This window comes from Pocillopora damicornis, chromosome 9 (genome assembly GCF_964200805.1).
Source record: "Pocillopora damicornis chromosome 9, jaPocDami1.2, whole genome shotgun sequence".
In the NCBI taxonomy this organism is placed as follows: Eukaryota; Metazoa; Cnidaria; class Anthozoa; order Scleractinia; family Pocilloporidae; genus Pocillopora; species Pocillopora damicornis.
Window position 1 is genome coordinate 11976992 of NC_142678.1, and position 22278 is coordinate 11999269.

The 22278-nt window shown below is 38.4% G+C and overlaps 1 protein-coding gene across 4 annotated transcripts in view; it reads left to right on the plus strand.

Moving 5' to 3' along the window:
• The first annotated feature begins 27 nt into the window (after window positions 1-27).
• The window catches only part of LOC113676509 (dynein heavy chain domain-containing protein 1), a 46617-nt gene continuing 24366 nt past the window's right edge, over window positions 28-22278 (plus strand). For 2 of the 4 annotated variants that reach the window (XM_089181914.1, XM_089181915.1), the window contains exons 1-27: window positions 28-2289; window positions 3613-3899; window positions 4016-4190; window positions 5397-5615; window positions 6096-6218; window positions 6344-6400; window positions 7039-7143; window positions 7600-7701; window positions 7889-8086; window positions 9508-9678; window positions 10221-10520; window positions 10812-10907; window positions 11402-11536; window positions 12035-12130; window positions 12636-12770; window positions 13470-13701; window positions 13880-14095; window positions 14504-14708; window positions 15168-15316; window positions 15659-16032; window positions 16515-16766; window positions 17287-17379; window positions 17633-17947; window positions 18097-18234; window positions 18872-19016; window positions 19430-19695; window positions 20080-20367. In XM_089181914.1, the coding sequence (XP_089038040.1) occupies window positions 217-2289; window positions 3613-3899; window positions 4016-4190; window positions 5397-5615; window positions 6096-6218; window positions 6344-6400; window positions 7039-7143; window positions 7600-7701; window positions 7889-8086; window positions 9508-9678; window positions 10221-10520; window positions 10812-10907; window positions 11402-11536; window positions 12035-12130; window positions 12636-12770; window positions 13470-13701; window positions 13880-14095; window positions 14504-14708; window positions 15168-15316; window positions 15659-16032; window positions 16515-16766; window positions 17287-17379; window positions 17633-17947; window positions 18097-18234; window positions 18872-19016; window positions 19430-19695; window positions 20080-20367 (6945 nt within the window). In that variant the 5' untranslated portion in view covers window positions 28-216. The remainder of the gene's footprint in view (window positions 2290-3612; window positions 3900-4015; window positions 4191-5396; window positions 5616-6095; window positions 6219-6343; window positions 6401-7038; window positions 7144-7599; window positions 7702-7888; window positions 8087-9507; window positions 9679-10220; window positions 10521-10811; window positions 10908-11401; window positions 11537-12034; window positions 12131-12635; window positions 12771-13469; window positions 13702-13879; window positions 14096-14503; window positions 14709-15167; window positions 15317-15658; window positions 16033-16514; window positions 16767-17286; window positions 17380-17632; window positions 17948-18096; window positions 18235-18871; window positions 19017-19429; window positions 19696-20079; window positions 20368-22278) is intronic. The other 2 variants (XM_027193173.2, XM_089181916.1) reach the window with 1 other exon arrangement.

Sequence of the window (22278 nt, forward strand, 5' to 3'; positions counted from 1 at the left end):
TGAATGCTGGGAATTTTAAACAGTTGCTAACCGCGAAAGGTATACAAATATGGCGGATTGTGGATGAAAAGTCAAACTTGACATCGACTTTCATCTAAAAAATGGATGATGAAATAATCGCTACTGAGGCGATGACTATTTGCAATGGAAATAAAGAGCTATGGTTGAAATTTTCCAAGAAGAACATGACAAATATATTGCGGAGAAATTATCAAAATGTCTGATCCAATTAGCGAGGTGGCCTTTTCGCAGCCAAAACTTCCAGCCATCGGAGATTCAAGGAGTTTGGTCTCACAACCCACCATTACCACGTCTTCAGGCTTGAGTGATGTTAGCGATCAAGAGAGGCTGAATACTTCTCGGCCTAAGAGTAGCGTCGATTTGGATAATGGCGATGTTCAAATTTTGCTGCAACAAGTTTCACGCAGTTTCGTGAACGCTTTGCAGCTAAACACGAAACAATCCTGGTATCACCTCTGCGAAGTTCTGGATATTATCGAGCCATACTCGCACTTTTTGAGTGGAACTCCACAAATAAGGCATTACGTTGACCGTGTTTACGTTAAAATCAAAGCAAGCGGGGATGAAAATGATTATGGATTTGTGGAAAAGAAACTGCTGGCTGTCTTTCCTGACGAGTTATCTGTCTCCCTCGGGGGTACTAGACAACAAGCTTTCTCATTTCCAACTGAACCTTCTGTGGACAGTCTATTTACCCCAAGGGGGCAACAGCCATCGTTACATAAGGGGGTAAAAGTCCCCCGTGGGGTGCCAATTTTTCCTGGGGGTACCACATACATTTTTGATCATTCAGATAGAGATGCAAAAAGTCATGGTCCGAAGCCATTGTGTATGGAAGATCTTAAAAGAGCTCTTCCAGGAGTAGTGCGAGAGATAGCTATCAGAGAAGCCACACTGGGAGGATCATTAGGAACAACTGCATTAGCATTGGATATTGATCTCCCACAAACACATGTTCCCACTCCTCCATCTATTCCAAGGGGGTCACCAAGTTCTCCTGTCATCAGGATACCATTGCCTGAATCAGGGAGGGTCACTCAACAGAGTGACATTAAGAGAGGGATGTTGGGAAAGACTGGCAGAGAAGTTGTGGAAAATTTTGTCAAAGGACGATTCCTTGGTCAAGAAAATTTTGCCTTTTTGAATGTTGCACCTTCAGTGCGTTATGATCCATATAACCTGGTGGTTGTCCCTGAGGATAAAGTGAATCCTGAACATTATGTGATTTCATCACATTGTGTTTTGCATGTGAACCCTAATGGTCCATCAGAGACACAATCATTGGCAGAATGGTACAGAGAAGCATGCTTGTTTAAAGCAATTTCAAATATTGGTTTTTTCAAGAACTTTGTTGTCACCAAAATGTTCAGGAAATGGAAGGACATAAAGAAATTCAGTCAGTTTCTCAAAGTTGAAGCTGAGATTGAGAAGTCTCTCATTTCAAATGTCCCCAGTTTTGGATCAGCTTTAATAAGGATTTCAAGTCTCCTTCAGGACCTGGAAAAGGTCACTTTTTTACCATTTCAGATCAATTTCTCATATTCCCTGGAGGAATTTGAGGACACTATTTTCAAAACTTGTGGCACAGGTTACAAATACATGGAAAAGTTTTTCAGCTACTGCCAAATGATTGTAGATAAAACACAGGAGAGTTGTTTTGAATATCTAGAGTACTGTGAAGGGCAAGTGAAAAATCACCACCATAACTATCAGGAATCACTAGCAGTTGCAAAAAAGAAGAGAGCAGTCAGGCAACACAATTTGAAGCTTGCTCGAGATGAGGTTAAAAGGCTTGGAACCTTTGTACGTTTGGTGGACCACATTATTGTTTCGAATCTATTGAAATTAGTTCAAAGGAACATTTCTAGATTTGTGGATGAAGCAATGCCTGGCCCACGACCTGAAAGGGATGGGCTTTTTTCGGCTGAAATTGTGTTTGGGGATGACCACAAGCTTACTTTATCACCATCTGTAAAGCAGTTTTCTCATGCTGTGTCTGTTGCAGTGGGGAGTGTTATAAGTGCTTCCTGTAATCTCTCACATGCCATGGAGCTGGGAAGCAAAGCTAAACATTTCCAGGAGAAAGCAGAGAATGGAATGCATGAACAAGTGGATTGTAGTGAACCAAATGATTTTCAGTTTAGTGACTCCATGAAACAAACAAAAACTGGAGACAGACCAAGTGACATTGATAAGCTGATATATGGTACTGACAAACAATCTGAAACCTTACTGACTGGTGGACAACAACCCATGTCTACCAACACGGTAAGAAATGACTACCAGGGTACTTGTTAGTAACAATATTATTATAATTATTGCAGTCCGAGGTACATGAATATAATGAGAGAGTATAGGTGAAAGTATTCTTGAAAGATGGAGAGGTGAGTTTCTAAAGAGACTGTGCTGCTGCATTGGAGTGGTGACTTGCAAGATACATGTAATTTGGTTTTATTAACAAAGTTAGTTAACTGCAAATTAGTCACTGTAAAGAGAGGGGCATTGGGATTTTTGATTTTGCAGTTTTGGCTATTTTTTAGAATGGGTTTTAGGTTTCTGTGCCAAAAAACTCCAGTTTTTTTGGTTTTGGTGTTCATTGTGCTTTGCACTGGATTTTGGTTTTTTTTAAAATTAGCATTTGGTTTTGGGCTTTCGTAAAAACCATAATGGACTTTCAGATTTGGTATTCGATGTGGTTTTTTCTGTTTTTCCTATTTTCCAGTCTAGTAGCCATGAAAGCTCTATTTGTTCTACTTGTCATTCACAGTATAGGATTGATTAGGGTTTTGATAACTGGCATGTAAAAATTTATTGGTTTAGGCAGTTTTGCACGCAGTTTTCGGTTTTAATGAAAGTTCTTTGTGATTTTGTGGTATTGGATGATTTTTTTAAATGGTTTTTTGGTTTCTAATAGACCCCGATGCCCCCCTCTGTAATGAGTTTCTGAAGCTGACATTTTGAGTGTTAGCCCTTTGTCATCACTCTGATGAGGGGCTATTATACTCAAAATGTTAGTCTTGAAAGATTTTTTTGCAACCAAATATATTTCATCATCACTGTCAAGTAATGATGGCTTGTGCTTGGAGTTAGAGACACAAGTCACTGTAAATGACATCAATTATCTTTAGAACTGCCCTCATCCAGGTGATTGCTGCACATGTACATGTACATGTTAGAAGTTGCTTGTGACTGTCAAGCTTAAGACTTGTTCAATATCTCCTAATTTCCTAATTAAAAATACACGTAATGCATGAACTGGGACAAGCAAGGAGTGGGAATGGTGAAGTGGTGAGAATACTTGTCTCCCATTGCTGTGGTTCAGGTTCAGTTCATGGACTTGTTGTCACATTTGGGTTGAGTTTGTTGTGGGTTCTTGTTCTTGCTCTGACCCTTTTTCTCCATATCCTTGGGTGTTGTTGCCTTCACAAAAATTGATATTCTACATTCCAATTTGACCTGGAAACAGTGGACAAGAAGAGCCACCTTGTGGAAGTCATCTGCTAAATTCTCATTATTATCCCATTAATTTAAGGTTATGTACTCTTTGGATGGGTTATTTCACAGAACAAATCTGCATGTTTGTCTTTTTAGACAGCACATCTGCAAACCCTGCAAAGAGATGATCAAGGTGATGTCCTAGAAATTCTTGGAAGCCCAACCACAGTCACAAGGACAGATGATGAAATCTATGAAGACTTGGATGGTTTAAATTCTGATCTGTCAAGTGCAAGAGAGATGTCAAGACAGGCTACTCTTCAACTGTGCTTTCGGCAAGAGCCTGATGGAGGCCTTCTAGTGGAAGGGCAACGCTTCCAGGATTTTTTAATTGATAGGAGTCCTCTGACCAAGGAGAAACTAATGGAGATAATCCACAAGAAGTGAGTTGTGTTCTCATTGTTTCTTGAATAGAGATATATAATGTCAAGGAAGTACAAAGCAGTATTTATATATAAATTAACTGAGGCTTCTCTGTTTTTTGTTCCATTTTCTTTAGTAAACAGATCACAGAGGCTTTTCAGCGACAAGCAGATCTGCTATCACAAGCCACTGAAGAAGTGGAGCAGTTTTGTGATGATCACAGTTGGGTGGCTGTAATCCATGAGTTTGTTTCTTCTTGGGGAAGTGGTGACACACATAAGTTGAGAGGTCAACAGACCAGTAAGATTGAGGTATGGTATCATCATCATCATCATCTTTTTTATTTGCCTTATAACAAAAATTTATTTACAACAAGTAGGCAATTTTTACAACTTAAGTTTCTAAGTTCACCATAAGTATCCACTGGAAAGCAAGGACTGTTACTTAACCCTTTAATCCCTAAGAGTGACAAGGTTCTAATTTCTCCTTATAAAATCTATCCCTTGAATCAAAAGTTTAAGTCACGAGAATAAAGGAAATGATCAGAGACTGACAAAGCTCTTGGTGGTTTTACAAATTCTCTTCGTTAGAATCTAGGAAATGTACAGAGAACAGTAAGGAGAATATGAATAATAATGTTAGGGTGTAAAGGGTTTGGAGAAAAAAGAATAGCTTGATGCAAATTTGAGGGTAGGGATGCTATATTCCATGTCACTGTGCATCTCTTCAGTGATAGAATGCAGATGATGTCAAGAAGTGGGGCAGCCAAGTATGTTACTGATGTTTGAACCATATTTTGACTTCTTTTGTGACCTACTAATGCACAGACCCATGGTGACATGGAATCTATTTTTTATGAAGTAAAGAAGGACAAGACTGTTCATTATGGCATCATCAATGCATCTGTCTTCCATAGCCCACATTGAATTTAAATAAGAACCAGTCAAAATGTGCATGCAATGGAGTTATTATATAATTGGTGATATTTGCTTCCAGCTCAGATACAAGAATATTTCCACCTGCACTATTTTCATTATTTATAAGAATGCCAGATAATTAAATGGGAGATGAAATCAATTTTTTTTTGACAAGTTTTGAGTTGCATGTACAATACATGTACTTGATAATGTTGGATGGGTACACAAATGCACCATAAACATTTAGTCATCTTGAATTCCTCATTGGCCAGATGCCCATATTCAACTAAAAGGTACATGATTCATTTGATTCACTTTGAAAGGGAAGAAGGAGTTATGCGGGTGCAAGTGGACAGGTCTCCCATCATTGCAGCTTGCATTCATTACCTGGTTGACTGGATGTCACTGTGGCTTTAATTTATTGTTGGTTCATCTCCTCTTCTTATGATTTCTCTCTTTTCTCTGTTTTCTTCCCTCCCCAAAATTATCCTTCCAAGCTCCAACATCACTGAATAAAGTACCACCTTGTGGACTTGCCATCACTAAAAGCTATAAACTTTTATTGATCATTTATTTATTTATTTGATATTTATTTCATAGCAACAACTGAACCAGATCAAGACATGGAAAGAACAAGTGTTCAGCATGGCCAAGAGTTTTTGCACTCAGAATGGAATATTCTTTGTGGACTGCCATAAAGTACAGGAAGTGCTTCTCCCACAGTTGAACACCATCTTTAAGGAGATGATGCAGTTGATCATTACAGATGTCATTACATTTTCTGATGAGGTGATCAAGGATGTTGACAAGCTATCAGAGGTATGTGTGCTTATTAAGCTTCGTCATTTTATTGTTGCATGTTGTTATTGGTAATATTCAGCTGTAAATTTGCTCGTCTTTGGCATACTTTCTATCATGTGGATATCATTGGTTTTTAGTGGGTACTGCTCAATCATTGTTTATTACTGAGATGTGACCATGATTCCATTGTGCATTAGTGCAACTAAGTGTAGTTAAATAATAAAGATACTCATTCACTATCCACAACCTAACTACCTGTACCTACTTATCTACTTAGTATACAATCATGTATTTACCTACTGTACTTCAAAACATATAGCAATCTTTATATAAATTAACAACTAACAGATACTTTATTCTTTGAAGAAAGAGGCTATTACTAATAGAAACTTGTTTTGGTATTCTAGTAAAACTCAAGATGTCAATCATAATAATAACAACAAATGTTCATTGTTTTTTGTTGTTATTGACATTGATTTCATGTTTGTATGACCTTAGCTTTTGAAAGATCAGAAGACAGACATCAAGGGATTTTCAGATTTCATCCAAAAGCTTTCAACTGTCAAAAAACATGTGCTTAGTTTGAAGGAGAAGGTGGAGTGCATCAAAAATCTTTATGAGGTGAGTTGAAGATTTTTGTAAATTTGTGGTTGTGGCACAGAAGATATTAAAAGGGTCAGGGGGGCTATTAATTTGATATATCAATTATGAAAGACATTCTTGTGGTATATTGTACTTTGCTGCAGGTGATTAGGAGTTGTTACAGGCAACTGACCCCTGAAGAGGAAATGATGGAAGAAAAGGTATTTGACTATTCTGCCCAGTTTTCATTGTCTAGCATTATTCTTACCTTAGGATACAAAATAAACTTCTTACATGTATTTGCTTGCCTTTATGCAATCATTTAATACATGTATGTACATGTATTGAGGAAACATAAAATGTTCTATTTGATCTTTTGTTCTAATGATGTGGTTAACTCCTTTCCACTAACTGGAGATGCTGTGAGCACAAGGAAAATAAATTTGTGTGAAGTCCAATGTAGTTGAAGATAGACCAGTTGTAAGTACAGTAGGGGAGTTGAATTTTGAGCAGCTGAGAAACAAATTCAGTCTGAAAGCAGCTAAATCAAATCCAGAGCCTTTAGCTATTGGATATTCATGTACCGGCCACCTGCAGGTTTTTTTTTTTACCATAGAATCTCTGATAAAATACTGTGATGAAATGCTGTTGGAACTATAGATGCTAAGTAGCAAAAATTCATGTTTGTTGCTAGCCCAGTAATTTATACATTCAGGGTTGTTAGTTTAGCCTTTTAAACTTGTGACTGCTCCCTGTATGTTTGAGTGATTATTGAATTAGTAATTATTAATATAATTTAAACTTATTGTCGCAGAATCTGTTCCCAAATTACACGATTCTTTTATCATTTATTTTCTAGGTCTGGGCCACTTGGGAAAGTTTCTTGTTTGGTCTGCAAGAAGTATCAGACTTTGTCGAGGTCCACAAACCACAAGTCTCAGCAAAGCTGATAGAAATAATCAGTGTGAGTAAATTTTTTAGAACTGTTTATGGAAATTGAAAGTAAGGGATTCATGTCGAAGTCCACTTTTACTTCCCCAACATAGAGTGGTATTTTAAAATAAATGATCTTGTTGAGGTTGGTATTATTTGTTGATGTGCTAATCAAAGCCAAATTGAAGGGTTTTCAAGGCTACACCCAATGATGTGGACTGAGTTGTTGACAAAAAGGGAGCTACAGTACAATCTACAAAAAAAATTGGTTGATGCAATATTTACACAGCCACCTTTAGGGCTGTTTTTAAAAAAATTTCAAAAGTGCATAGCCTTTCACTTCCCATATGCCATGTTACACAATTGCGGAAAACAAAGTGCATCATTGTACACAGGGGAAGAGGACATGAAAGGTATGGTTTCCCTTCAGATCATTGACAATGAGCTTCAGTCTGCTGATCTGAAATAAACCTTTTTTTGTCTCCAGGCACTGCAATGTACTGCTGAAGAAATTGGCCAGACTGGTACTACAGGAAAATTTCTTGATCCAAATGAGAAGCCATCTTCTATTCTGCAGGACATGAGGGAGGTAAGATTTTTGTGCACATTAATGTTCATGAATGTACTGGAGAGATTTAGGCAGTTAAGTACTACTGACAAGAAGTAAATATCTGCCTTAAAGAATGTACAGTGTAGTCAGTTACCTGTACATTAGTTGGTATTCATTATGTGTAGTCGTGCAGTTCTCAAATTTTTTTTTTTCATTTATTTGGTAGCTGAAAGAGAAATTTGTTGGAATTCGTGACAAGCTAACAGAACTGAGCAAGTGCCAAGCTATTATGCTTGGGAGTGAATATGACTTGGGACACATCACTGGCATCCTCCTTGCCATGGAGAAAAGGCAAGAGCTGTGGAAGTATTGTGATTCATCGTCTTATACCATTCGGGAGTGGATGCAGACAGTTTTCAAGAAGGTATAGATTACTACATGTATGTCACTAGCAATGTCATAAGCAGATGTACATGTAATTATTGTCACAACTGTGTAGTTTCAGTCCAAATTTTAAAGGTATTCTGTGGAGAACATTATGCCTGTTCTGTCAGCCTTCATGGATAAAGAAGAGATATGCCACCAGAACATTCAACACAACAACTTCCTGAGCAATTTTGTGTATTAGGAAATACTCTATGGAGTGCCTTTGTATTACTGGAAAAGAGGAAAGGGAGGATATTAAGAGTGGTGTTGCACTTGTTTTCAAGTAAATCTATGTATAAATATGTGTGCAATGTGTCAGACCCATTTAACCCTTTTCAACCAAACATCTGTTTGGTAATGCTACCTACTGTCTGTTATACAACTCTAATGAGGTTAGTTTGGAGAATTTGGTACCAATAGAATTTTTCTCCTTAGCCTCATTGCTGGTCTGCTTGTCATTGTATTGATTTTGTAGGGAGAAATTCTGTCATGGTCACTCCTGGGAGTTTAAGGGTTACTTACAGTGTAGGTTGATCTCTCCAGGAAGAATCCACTGGCAGACAATATCAAATGTTAGAGTGTCTTTCATCAAATAGAACATGCTCTTTCTAATGATGGAGAACAGTTGACTCTTGCCAATATTACATGCAACTATTGGTAACAATGACAATTTTAAGCATAAGGGCCTTCTTGTATATCACTCAAGCCCCTGGATTTCATGGAAATTATCATCTCCAGTACCATACTTATTAGTTACTGTGTTCTCAAAATAACGGAGCCCATAAATAATTTCCCATCAACATACATGTATTCAGTCTTATTGCTCAAAATTCAGATGTCTTCATGCTATGAATTTTTATAAGTAGAGAAATTCTACTCATATGAAAAGCTAGATCAGTTGTTTATCTTGTATGTAACTAAAGGTGGTGGCCCACGTGTTCAGTAATCATCATGGCTTGTTGTAAAAGTATACAAGCTCCATTCCAACGTGCTTTTAACACTAATTGAACATCCTGTTTATTTTTTTTCTTCCTGTAATCAAAGATATTAAAAAATTTTTCTCACGGATTTTCAGGGAACCAAAAGAATAGTTCCAGATGGGTTCACATGGTCACAGGGCATGGAACCGAAAATTGTTTGTTCTGGGATTTGAAATCCTGGGGCTTGACCACTCTTAGTCATCTACAATAATTCTGTAATAGTTTTGTTACAGTCTAATTATTCTAAGGGTTATGAGAATGAGAGTTTCATTTTGTCATGGGTATTTCCCCACTTTAATTTCAATTTCCTGTTTTTTTCAAGGAGTCCTGAGATGTGATCTTAAATTTTTCATGTGTTTATGTACATTTTACCTATGCGTAGCCAATTTAAATCACATTGAACTTTTATCATTGTTACTTTAATGCTGACTATTTTCAGATGAATGTCAAGAAGGCAATGGACAAACTCTCAGAATGGGCCAATGCTGGAGAGAAACTGAGAAATTATCTTCCTGAGAATGATGAAGTTCTGGTTTCCTGGCTGTCTCAGTTGGAAGAGTTTTCTCAAGACTTGCCTTTCCTACTTCAACTCTCTAGTGATGCTCTCAAGGTAGAAAGCACAAGTCTACTGTTGAGACATATGTACAGTAACACACTGTATGGGTACAGTCTGTTCTAAGTCAGTATACCAGCTTTCTCAAGTCAGTCTTGAAAATCGTTAGTGCTGTTAGTTAGGCAGTCGCAGTCAGTTAAGCCTGGTTCATATGACAATGATGTTCAGCAATGTTATGGTTGACATCACCTCTCTTGTCACTCAATTGTGTTCAGTCAGTCTTATGATTTCAATTGAATTCCTCAAGAACAGCAGATCTAGATAATGATAAAAGAAACACTTACTTACCAGTCCAAGAACCACCCACAGATTAAAAAAATTGTTTGCAAATTACAAGTAACCATAAACATGATATTTATCATGATGATTTAAAGAGGTTGGTAATCATGCCTGATTAGGCTTTGTGTTTGAAAGCTGCTGGCTTTTCATGGGACAAAACAAGACTAGATTTACTTATGTTATAGAATGTGCAGAGCTGTAGGAAGAAAAAAATTGAAATGTACTTTGTATCTTTACATTTTGACTTCATCCTTTAACAGCCTCGACACTGGAGAGCTTTGTTCATAGGAATGGGCCAAGATTATGATCCTTCCTGGGAATTCACAGTGGCAAACCTTCTTTCTTTCAATCTTGGCCACTATAAAGATTTAATAACAACAGTCTGTGCAGGGGCTGCAGCAGAATATGCACTAGAACTTCAACTTTATCACCTGGCTCATGCATGGGAGGAGAAAGACTTCAAGCTTGCAAAGCATATTCCACTGTTGAGACCACGACTGGGAGGTTGGCAGAAAGGGGGTACCAAAGGGAAAAGGAAGACTAGGCAAACTGGAGCTGAGGTAAATGGAGATGCTTTATTGACATTTATTTTCTGATGCCTTTTTTTGAGCATGATTAATGAGAAAATGATGAGTGGTGATTCTGTTGTAGTCCTCCTTGAGCCAGCCATGGCCAGTCATTTTTTGTTACCATCTTTTATCCCCCAGATAAAGTAACTTGCTGGTAATGATTATCCAATATTAGAGCATCTTTTGTGGTGATTTCTTCTTCATTTTCAATAAAAAAAACGTAATAGATGGTTGATTATTTGGAGGTTGAATTTAAACATTTAGTATTTTTTCTTTCTTAAGCAGAAGGCAAACGTGAAGGTGAAACCCAAGACACCAGCCTCTGTACCAGATATGTATATCCTCATCGGGATTGGTGAATTGAAGTGCATCATTGAGGTAGATAGACATGTTAAAACCTATCAAGCATATTGGAAGTGACTTTGAAATAAATGGCAATGGACTTCCCTATGGTGCTTCAATTCTTGTCGACTGTTTCCTGATCAAATTGGAATTTGGTGTGTTGAATTTTTAGAGGGAAGAAAACTGAGAGAAAATCCCTCGGAGAATGGGGAAGAGTCAATAGCAGACTCAAGTTGAAGACCCACATGTGGTGAAAGGTTTTAGAATAACACAATACTTATTTATATAAGTATTTCATAAAAAATGAAGTTAGCGCATTGTAGTCAGACAATAGATGGAAAATGAAGGAAAATTTTCAGTTACCATTGGATCACTGTGAAAACTTTATTGTTACTTACAAACTGACAGAAACTGGGATCTACTTACAACAACTTACAGAAGATATTGTCAGCATGATATGCAAGGAATTAGCTGCCCTGTCATTGAATGCTTTATGCAAACGCTATCTTGTCTTCATTTTTTCATTTTAGGATAATCTCGTCACTTTGCACATCATGCTGACATCTCCTCATGTTGCTGACTTAAAATCAATGGTAGAAACATGGATCACAAACTTGCAGGAAATTGAGAGCATTACAGACATTTGGGCAGACTGCCAAAAGAAGGTTTGTACATGTAGTATCTAAATTTTAACTTTTGATGTGGCATGCATTCCTAAGGGGAGTCGTCAGTTAACCCGATGCCTTAAATTTCAAATTTGTAAATTTTACTCTTTTTTTTGGTGTATCTTTTTGGAGGAGGGGGCAAAAAGGGTACTTCCTCACCTTTATGGATAGTATGATAATAACGTGATAATATGTGAGGTTATTGATCCTGTTTTGGTCTCGTAGCTGGTATCAATTTAATCATCTGGGTCTAAAATTAGACACGTGTGGGACCCTCTTTATATCCGGGGTCTTGACTTAGTTGTGATGCAGTTGTTTTTGTTGGATCTGAAGCCACGTAATGAAAATAACTTAATGTGGTCTGAAATAGGATGAGAGTGTTTCAAGAAGCACATCACACAGCATCAGCTATTCCCAGTGCATACACATGCACACACATATCAGACTACAGATGTAGATGTAACCCTTATACATGATGCCTGGTATCTTACATTTCAGTGGCTTTACCTCAGCAATGTTTTTGCGGAGCCAGAATTAAGAAAGTCTTTGGAGAACAGCAGCCAAAGTTACCTTAAAGTTGATGAAAATTACAGAGTAAGTTCATTCTTAAAACTCTTTGAACCTGGTATTGATGAAGTGCATTTGATTTAGTGTCGTAAAACCATAACTGAAGTGATCAAACTGGCTAATCAGGTAAAAAAAAAAAGGAAAACAGCAAAGGAATTCGATGAGATTTCTCAGTTAAAAAAAAAAGCCTCACCCAAAGCGTTGAAAACGAGGACCGGTTGAAGTTTTGCATCAGATTGGTTGAAATGATGGCGGGAGTTTTCTGGCCAGGCAATGGGCAACAAAAGACGAACCTAAGGAAATTCAGGATCACTTTTGATATTTGATTTAAATTAGCTTAGTATACAACCTTAATTTCTCTATTGTATCTACTACAAACTATGACACAATGATTTTATTGATTTTAGAAATACTTTTAAAACGATTGGATTTTTTTACATGACTCAATTGCTTGCAGTACTTCAAACGTTTTTGATCATTTGTTTGTTTTAAAATTATTTTATGTGGCCTCACTCTTTTATCTTTATCCAAGGAATTTGTTCAAGTAATCTTGAGGGACCCCAAAGTCCTATCGGTGTTGCCTTTGAAGAAACGAGGGGAGAAGGGCTGGAGAGATCTGCAGGGGGATACCCTGAGGGAACAGCTGCTAGAACTGACCAGAAAAGAGGTGATTTGTGTTAATTTTTAATTGCACAATTTTATTCATTATCTAATATCTTCATCATCCGACATCTATCTTTTCTGTGGATCGCTGATGGATTGTTAGCTGTAGGATCTGCAGATCTGGAAGCTTGGCGTCAAGATAAGAGCTTTTGGATGTCTCGGGCCCAGTTCAAACGTCGAACTTCACATGAGACAGACTTGACTGAAAGATTTAAGTTCTTGTTAAGTTCCACGTTTGAATCAGACGAGTTTTTCCAACTGAATTTGGACCGACCTAGACATTTTGTCCGTGTGAAGGTAGACTATGGGAAAAATGGCGATCTTTTCATGAATCGAGCTTGATGAATAAGTTACAAATTGCCTCGGTTGAAATCCTGCTGAACGATAGATTCGTTTTGCTGCTCTAAATTTGGTTCGACTAATAGTGATCAACTAATTTTGTTGTGTTGATTGTGTTCAAAGAATTGTGTTTGACGAATCGAATTGTGTTTGAGTCTCGGTGATGTGTCTTCACCTTTCCTTCCTTTCTAGCTGTCTTTATCATGCATTTGCAGAGTATGCTTCGTTCGACGTTTTAATCATGCCTCAGGAGTCTCGGTGATGTGTCTTCACCTTTCCTTCCTTTCTAGCTGTCTTTATCATGCATTTGCAGACTATGCTTCGTGTATACTTAAGTAATTCCTTTTTCCTTGGTTCTCTTTAGGAGGAATTGATAAAAATGGTGGGTGAATACATAGACAAAGCCCGAGTCATATTTCCACGGCTCTACTTCCTTAGCGACAACGACCTACTCGGTCTGTTAGCTTGGTCCCGTAATCCAAAAGACTTGCTACCATTTGTAAGAAAGTGTTTTCCTGGCATAAAGAACCTTCAGTTTGCTTTGCCAAGAGATGGTAATTTAAGGCTGGCCAGCACTTTGGACACAGCACTGAATGGTAATTATTGATTTGTGGTCTAAAAAGAAAAGTAATGAATCTTAGAAATAGATTGCTCTTGGTTCCTTTCCTTAGTTCTTTGGTTGATCACGCAGGGAAGAATGATTCATAATGTCGGGCACACTCGGGATCATCAAAGTCTTAACAAGGTCTTTCTATTGTGCTTTCTTTCTTTCAGCCCATCTTTTGCAAGTCACTGCCATGGAGGGTGTGTTGGAAGAAGTAGTTCCTCTTCTATCAGTCATTCCCGCTTCGCCACGTCCACAAAGTTGGCTCGTCACACTTGAGGAGAAGATGAGGAACACATTAGTCAAGAGTCTTGCTGAATGTGTGGACATAAGGCTCAGTGAAAGACTGAGTCCCAGCAAACTTTTGGAATCAATAACTTCATTTGGTAAGGCTGTTGTGATTCAACAATTCATTCTAGGGCAAGCTCGGAGCTTTGAATGCATGCAGATGGTTAAAAACGTCTGAAATGACGCGTGAAAAGGTACCTTGCGTGAAAATAGGGGGTTTCACTCTAAAGAAAAATATAATGTCGCGATGCTCTCGTTAGTATGACCTCAGCCTTACCATGGTTAGATCATTCATACCTTTCTTTTCTTAAAAAGAAAGAATGGAATTCCAAGTAAGGTTGGAAAGTTTTTAACACATGGTAGCTCGAGGTTGATAAAGGAATTCTTGGGGATAAATTCTTGCTGAGAAAAAAAGAATAGACTCGTAACTGAACTATGGGTTAACTTGCGTGCATCGCTGTGCCTAAGGAGGCGATAATTCTAACATCTGTTCTTCTGTTATGTAGGGGAAAAAGTTTTTCTTCAAAGTTCTAACACTGCGAGTGATTCCAAGCAGACTTCGAAAGAAGAGCAGCGTGATAGCTCACAAGCAGACCACGTTTACTTGAAATTTCCAAGTCAGTGTGTTGTAACAGCAGAGGCAGTTCTTTGGAACAAGGAAATGACTGAGGTGTTACAAAATAAAAGTCTGCGGGGGCTGTCTAACCTCAGGTGTGTTTGTTATCTTAAAATGTTTTTTAGATGACTTAATGTTATAGATTACATATCATAGATTCTAAGTTATTAATTCAAACTTGAAACAGGACACTACATCAAGGAGAATTCTATATGGAAGCATAGCGAACCATTACATGTTAGAATAACTATACGAGGTTTCTATCAAAATGCTGCAATCTTATTGGCTACCTTACACCATATTTATTAAAAGATAGAGGGTGAGTAATAGAAGCCCAACACTGTGCGGTTTTAAATCAAATGAGTGTCTTACCGTCAAGGTTTGATCGATTAGTTCATGTACATGTGAACTAAACGACTAGACTAGTCCATCTCGATTTCTATGCGTGGTAGTTGTTGAGGACTGGATATATCGAGCTCATTATCTAAGTGTTAAGTGTTATGGAACTGGCAGTCTACGCTTTGGCTTAAAATAGTTTCCTTTGTCTTGTTTAGGAAATCTCTTGTCAGTTATGTGGATGAACTGTCACAGACCATCAGGAAGAACTTGGAGAATGAAAGCCGCGTCTCAGCTCATAATCGTCTTGAGTTGCTTTTATCTGCTTTAGTCGGCCTGGTGATAAATCAGAGAGACATTGTGACAGGTCAGTACTGTACTCATGTTGCCTACATGCATTTTTCTCATGTTTCCTTCTATGTCAACCAATCCCGCTGCCAAGTTGTTGACGACTTTTATGGAACGTCTTGCACAAAGCACTCAGCTGGGTTGTTGCTGACTGACTTAACATGCATTAACTTATCCAAGAGCAATTTTCCATGAATGCCAAAAACGATCCGTAATTGCATTAATTTTGCACAACTTTCGCTCCACGTCACCTCGACTAATCAGGTGCAAAACTTGATCATTACTTTTCCTTTTCTGCTTGCGTTTTCCATACGTGAGGCTGGTTTATCCTAGCGATGTAACTATTAATTACATGTGGCAGAATTCGTCAACAATGGGGTCTTGGATGTAAACAGCTTTGAATGGAGTAGCCAGCTTCAACACCATATAGAGCTTAACAAGATAATTACATCACGTTACCAAGGAGAAGACAGCGGAGAGAATCAGATCTTAGCTGGGTCTTCTACCATTCCTGTAGAGCATTTATATGAGATTGGCTTGTGCACCTTACATCAGCTTGGCACCAACTTTGCGTATGGCTATGAGTACCTTGGGCCCACACCGAGGCTCGTAGTCACACCACTGACGCAGAGATGCTTCCTCACTCTGACCATGGCTCTACGGTCCCATCAGTGTGGTGTTCCTGTGGGACCCGATGGTATTGGGAAGACTGAGACTATTAAAGACTTGGCTAAGGTACAGCGTGAAGGAAATAGATTTTTGTTCTCTTTCTAGGTCGAATACGCTCCGCGAAAGACTTTAAAAGCTTTAGTATGGCTCTGTGAGGTTTCCATAAGAGTGTCTTTCACCAGATTTTGCATTAGTAGAAGAAAATTTAGTTGCATCCCACTTTTTAAGTTATAATTTCCCTTGTTTAGGTAATTTTTCGCAGCTCTGATATACAGATGGTAAGTGAGTTTTGCAAGGTAAAAATGAGAAACCCTGATGCATACAAATGCATCTCATGCGGAGTCATGGAGGGCCTTATTCAATCACTAAGTTCTTAGAAATGAGGGCGTTGCATTATTTTGAAGGAAAACCCCAGGATCTGTTTCGAAATTGCAAAGCACATTAAATTCGATAATGAAGTGGCATCAAATAATTAGCTTGTAAACACTCTTCTCACATTTGATTGACGCTTTTAGTTTATCTTTACGTAACCTTCATTTTACTTTCAGGCTCTTGGAAGACATTTGGTCGTGTTTAACTGCTCAGAACAGCCGACTACCTCGATGTTTGTCCGTTATTTATTTGGTATGATCCGATCAGGCAGCTGGGCCTGTTTTGAAAATGTCGATTGTGTTGAGCCTGGCATTTTGTCCTTCCTCGGTGAGCATCTGGCGAGCATCAGAACATCTATGAAGGCCTTGGAGAGGATCGTTATTTCTCAGTACACTGCTAGAGGAATCTCCAAGACAGACAATCTAGAGGTAGGTGCTTTTTGTTATACCTGATTCTTTGTGTCAGATTGTGGCCTAAAGCCAGTTTAAGCTTCCCCGGTCCCATCTGTGGACACAAAAATGAGGCAGTATTTGTTCACTTCCTTGTGCTATTGCGGCTATTCTCACGTTAATTCACTGTAGTCAATTTATTACAGCGAATGTGAATGCGAGTTACCAATGATAGAACAACACATGAACATAAAGTCATGATCAGCCACGGCTTGAACTTTCTTGAGGGGTGAGACTCGAGTTAAAAAAATAACTATCACCTCTAGCCAAACGACTCAATTCATGGTTGCTTTTGCAAATTTTGGTCGCTCATGTTTTGTATAAGTTAATATAGGTCAAGAGGATTTTACTTTAAAACGTCAACCATCTATAAGGTGGGGTGGCCAGAAGGGGTTTAAAGAGCGGGAAATTTTTCCAACTTCATACAGAAACTGTAAGAGTAACCTTAAATATAATTTGAACCCATTACGCTTATTACGCATTATTTTTGCCTTTTTAGAGCGAAACAGTCAAAAGAAGAAACAGTGTTACGACATTAGGTTCACTCCCACAAGAAGCCTTTTCATCATGTTACAGATCGGAGTCTAAATCGGTAAGGTTTCCTTTCATCATTGTTTGTAAGAGGTTTGATCTCCTTACGTGGGATTGGCCAAGAAAAACACATAGATCACAAGTGTAAAGATTGATTTTTGTCAAAACATCAAGGTAATTATTGTTGTGAGAATAGTGTATTATAGGTGACTTAGTTTTTATCTTCAATGAAATCACTGTAGTCCTGCTATTGAAGACATGGGTTGTGGAACGGTGGTGCTTTTTTGTTGAATTTCCCAGTTTTTTGTTTTCAGGGAAGCCACGTCGCGAAACGAAAGAGGTACTTGTCAATCTCTAAGATATGTGATCTCGAAGAAGGAGATTACTTTGAGAATGAAACACCGCAACCATTATCCCCGTTAGAGCAACAACCTAAGTTTCCCCCGACGTTCCATAACAAGGTGGCGAAAGTGTACAAGAAACAAACCAGCCTCAGAGAGTTTGAAATGCCTCTACTGGGAAACATCGTGTTCGAAGGGCAGCTCATGGCAGCCAGTGCAATGTATGGTTGTTTCATGACCATGTCTGGTAAAAACTGTTTCAACGCTGATCTTCCAGAAAACTTCAGGGTGAGTTTCTATCATCTTTCATTGTGATATAAAGTTGATTTTTTTTAAAAAAAAGGATTAAATATCGGGTTTGGTTGTTTTTGGGTCAGAAATGGGATATTTATTTTGTTGCTTGAAAATATGTTATTTTTTGTTGCTACTGTTAACAGGCTCAACTCAGGCCCATATCGATGGTCTTTCCGGACTACCTTCCTGTGGTGGAAGTATGGTTGGTGTGCTGTGGTTTTACTGAAGCCAAGTCTCTTGCTATGAAGATCAACACATTCTTTAAATTAATCAATGAACAGGTAACTGCATTCTTTTTCGTTTGAGATTCTTCAGTTTATGTTTATTTTGAGAATTATATTATAACGGATCTCCTGTGCAATGTAGTTGGTTAGACTATGATCTTTATTTACCTATGAAACTTGGTAAAAATTATGGCTCAACTATATTGTAGAAATCCATTTTTTAAAACCACGATAAACAAGCACAGGAGAATTTTGGTGAGAAATGTTTCCTTTACTGCACTGTGGGCTGAGATTAATCCGCACTTTAAAGGAATTTTAGAGAAATTTTGCAGTAAAACCGACTTAATTTTTGATTGCACCCGAGTAAAAAACCGTTGACAGCTCGAAAGGGATAATCAGAAACGATGTGACCCAACGGCTTATTGGGCAGTGTTATTAACTTTGCACACATCGATTTACTCCCAATTTACTAACTGCTCTTAGCAGATCTTTTTCTTTATGATAATTCTCTTCTATTTGTTAAGTTTGAACAGCTTCCTTAATTCACCACTTGCAATAAATCGTGTGTATCATGGACATGTTAAATCATAGAGCCGTTGTTTGGCATCTTTGGTAGTTGATGCTCTGTAATCTGTAATGTTTTTGGAATTGATGGTATTCGGATGTATTGACTCTGGTCAATTTTTGTACAAAGGTGTCTTCCCAACCTCAGTACTCATTTGGATTGCGCAGCATGAAAATGGTGACTACCTTAGCTGCAACAGAGCTTCAGAAAGAAATGACCAGAAAGAGGCGACCTACAATAAGTTCTATTACTGAGGAATCGCCGAGTGAAAATGGTTAGATCGGTTTTCATGTCCGGTTTCACGATATTCATAGTAATTGCGGTTTTAGTGTGAGGTAGATAATGCAAAAATCTTAGTTTGACAGATAGACGGGTACAACTGCAGCTCTGTAGACAAACAAACAGGACGACAAGCAAACCGCACTAACATATACGTGGTAACAAACAGAACAAAGCAAACAGCTGTTAAAGAAAGTTTGGTCCTTGGCCTTTTCAATGTCCTCTAAGAAGAGCTTGTATAATTTGTCGACGAAAGACTGACGCTCTGGTTGTGGAATTAAGTAATCCATGATCACGATCTTGCCTGATGGCAGTAATAGTATTGATATACAAGTCCTGTGACTGTATTGGTAGCTGTTGTTGACAGCAGGCACAAATTTAAATTGGTTTCGTGTGTGACTTTTGCAGCAGAGAGGAAGACGAGAAGTCCTTTTCTTGAGACCTTGGAAAGACGTCAAGCTGAGGAGAATGCTATAGTACATGCTTTGTTTTCGTACTTTGGAAAGAAGCTGTTGGGGAAGGACAAAGATCTGTTTTCGCGTGGAGTTGACGAAGTCTTCGCACACAGTGTCTTGATGTCGGTATCTACTGAAGGTGATTCAAAGCTAGTTGAAGAAGTAAAAGACCATCTTCAAACAAACGGACTGCAAGTCAAACAGGAATTGGTATCAAAGGTAATTATTAGTATCGTCTTTTTTTTTTTTTTAATATTTGAAGATGGAGCTGAGGGTCGAAGTCGTTAATTTCTCAATTTATCACCAAATGTTTTCTCATGGGAAAGATGGAAGCGTAAAAATCATCTTATGGCCCGAATGGCCCTCCGCGTGCTTTCAGTGCAAAACAGTTAACAAAATCCCAGTATGCGAGGGCACTAGGCGAAAGCGTAACCAGCAGGGCCGAAAAAAGCCGTACGGCTCCTCGAGATGCGAACTCTAAGAGGAAGGGAAGAAAGAGAAAGAAAAAAAGTATTTGGTTTTTGGTCCGTACTTTTTGAACGCTGGCCAAATAAATTCTGGTTTGGCCCTCCCACTAAATTAATGTGATTTTTATCTCAACAGATTATTCAGCTTCATACAACCCTTCAAACAAGCCGTAATGTGATCCTTTTGGGGTGCCCAGGTTCCGGTAAATCAACGATATATACCACCTTGGCAAGTGCTCTTAACAGTATGAACGGTCAAACAACTCAGCCTGTTGTGAAGCACCGCAGACAAGCAGGCTCAGAGAGAAGGGTGAGCACTTCCTTCAGACCCGCGGCAAAGGTCCCAGTTGAGGAAATCAAAGATGTCCAGTGGCCAAGGGTTGATCTCTCCATCGTTTTCCCAAAATCACTGACCTGCGAAGAGGCAAGTGTTCCTGTCTGTCTAACTAAGAAATTATTTCTTACATTTATTTGAAGAAATCCGACCTCTAGTGAGAACTTCAGCATTCATCCCATTCAACGTCGATTTCTTTGATACTCGTACCCCTATGTGTTACTTAAGCAATAAAACACACTTTCTGTCGGTTAACCGGCGAATAAACCACGCAGTATGTTGAGAGAACACGAAAAACGTTTGTTAACTACCAGGCGCAGCCGAGTGGTTTCCAGTCTTTTTCAAACTTTAACAGCGCAGCGGAAAATAAAGGCTTAAAACGGAGCAACCAGTTAGTAAAACTGCATTTAAAATAAAGGAGTTGATCAGGTAAGAAAAATAAAATTTTTGTCGTTGTTTGTGGTTTTCAAAGTGTCCTCTTCGTTTTCTCAAACTAAAGGCCTTTAAAAAAATTTCAATCTGGAAATTCGCACCGTGTGGCCCCTTTTCCGGGGACGGGAAGATGTTTCAGTTTTCTATGGGTAATTATAATAAAGTTCGGATATAATGCGCGCTGTCATTGACTGAAAGAGCGTGCTCTATGAGAGTATAGAGCATAGAGCTGAGCTAAAGCTGTCACGCTATCTGCCAAATTGTACTATGTTCGACCTTTCCGGGACTTCTTTTTAGCTTTTTTCCGATAATGGAAAGTGAAATTTCGGAACAAGCGAGCCGGCAAATAGCAACAGAAGAACCAAACAAACGTTTGTAAACATACCAGGTGCCGTGATTTACGTTATTAAAACGTGAGCAGATACGGAAATCCCTAAAGGAAAAACAAAATAGACATTTCTAGTTTTAAAGATTTTCACGCTCAGTTAGATTGCAAGCTTACGTATAGTAATAAGAATCAAACACAGCTAACACTCGTATAGTATATAAAGTTCAGTGTTCAAAAACAAAACAGAAATGATGAAAAATATAACAAATCTGGCATAACTGTTAAAATTCATACTAATCATGACGGTGTCTGAGCGAATATGATCATGCTGAAGTCCATTGCGGCTCGCTCATCATGGCGATCAGAAACTACATCGGCCGCCCTTCGAGTGAAAAAAATAAGAGCTTGCTCTGATATCCTTTCCGATGCTTTGAGTGGAAAGTCACATCAGTCACTGCTGCCGAGTTTTGCGGCGCTGCCATCCCGAGCGATCTTCATGTTCCGGTGAATTCGGCTGTCGTTCATTCAAAAACACTCGCCTTGAACAGTTTGTTTTCTACCTTGTCATGTGAAAAAACTCGCGTGTTTTTATGAGCCATAATTCGGCTGATTTTCACTGCACATTTCACTTCAAGATTCAAGATTAGGGACTGAAAAACTTCAGGCAAAAGTGTTAAATTCGACCTGCCGAACTATTTCAGTTTGTAAACTATCGCAGAATGTGAAATTTGATGGTTTTTTAACTTTGATCGTTTGACACTTTTGACAGCTTTAGTCTTGTACAGCCAATCAGATTATTTGAACCATTCTAACAGGGATTCTGATTGGCTTATTGTAGCGTGCTTTATGAGAGTATAAAGCATGCTGATGACACTATTGTTCGCTTTGGAAATAAAGTTTGTTTTAAAAATTGAAAGTAATGCTTGGAGAATTTAATGGATTCTTTATTATAAAACAAATAGAGAAGCCTTGACTGTGCTCTGTTCTGTTATAAAGCACTTAGGAAGCGGCTAGAGCACTCTACTACGTCTCTTGTTTCTCCCTACACTTCTTTCGTGCTCTAGCCGCTTCCTGCGTGCTTTATAACAGAACAGAGCACAGTCAAGGCTTCTTTATTTGTTAAATAGGCAAATAAACAATAGATTTTTGACCAATCAGAGAGCGCGTTGTGTCTAAGTTATTTTATAATATCATGTTATTTTCCCTCATAATGTCAGCCCTGTATCAAACATTAAGGTTAT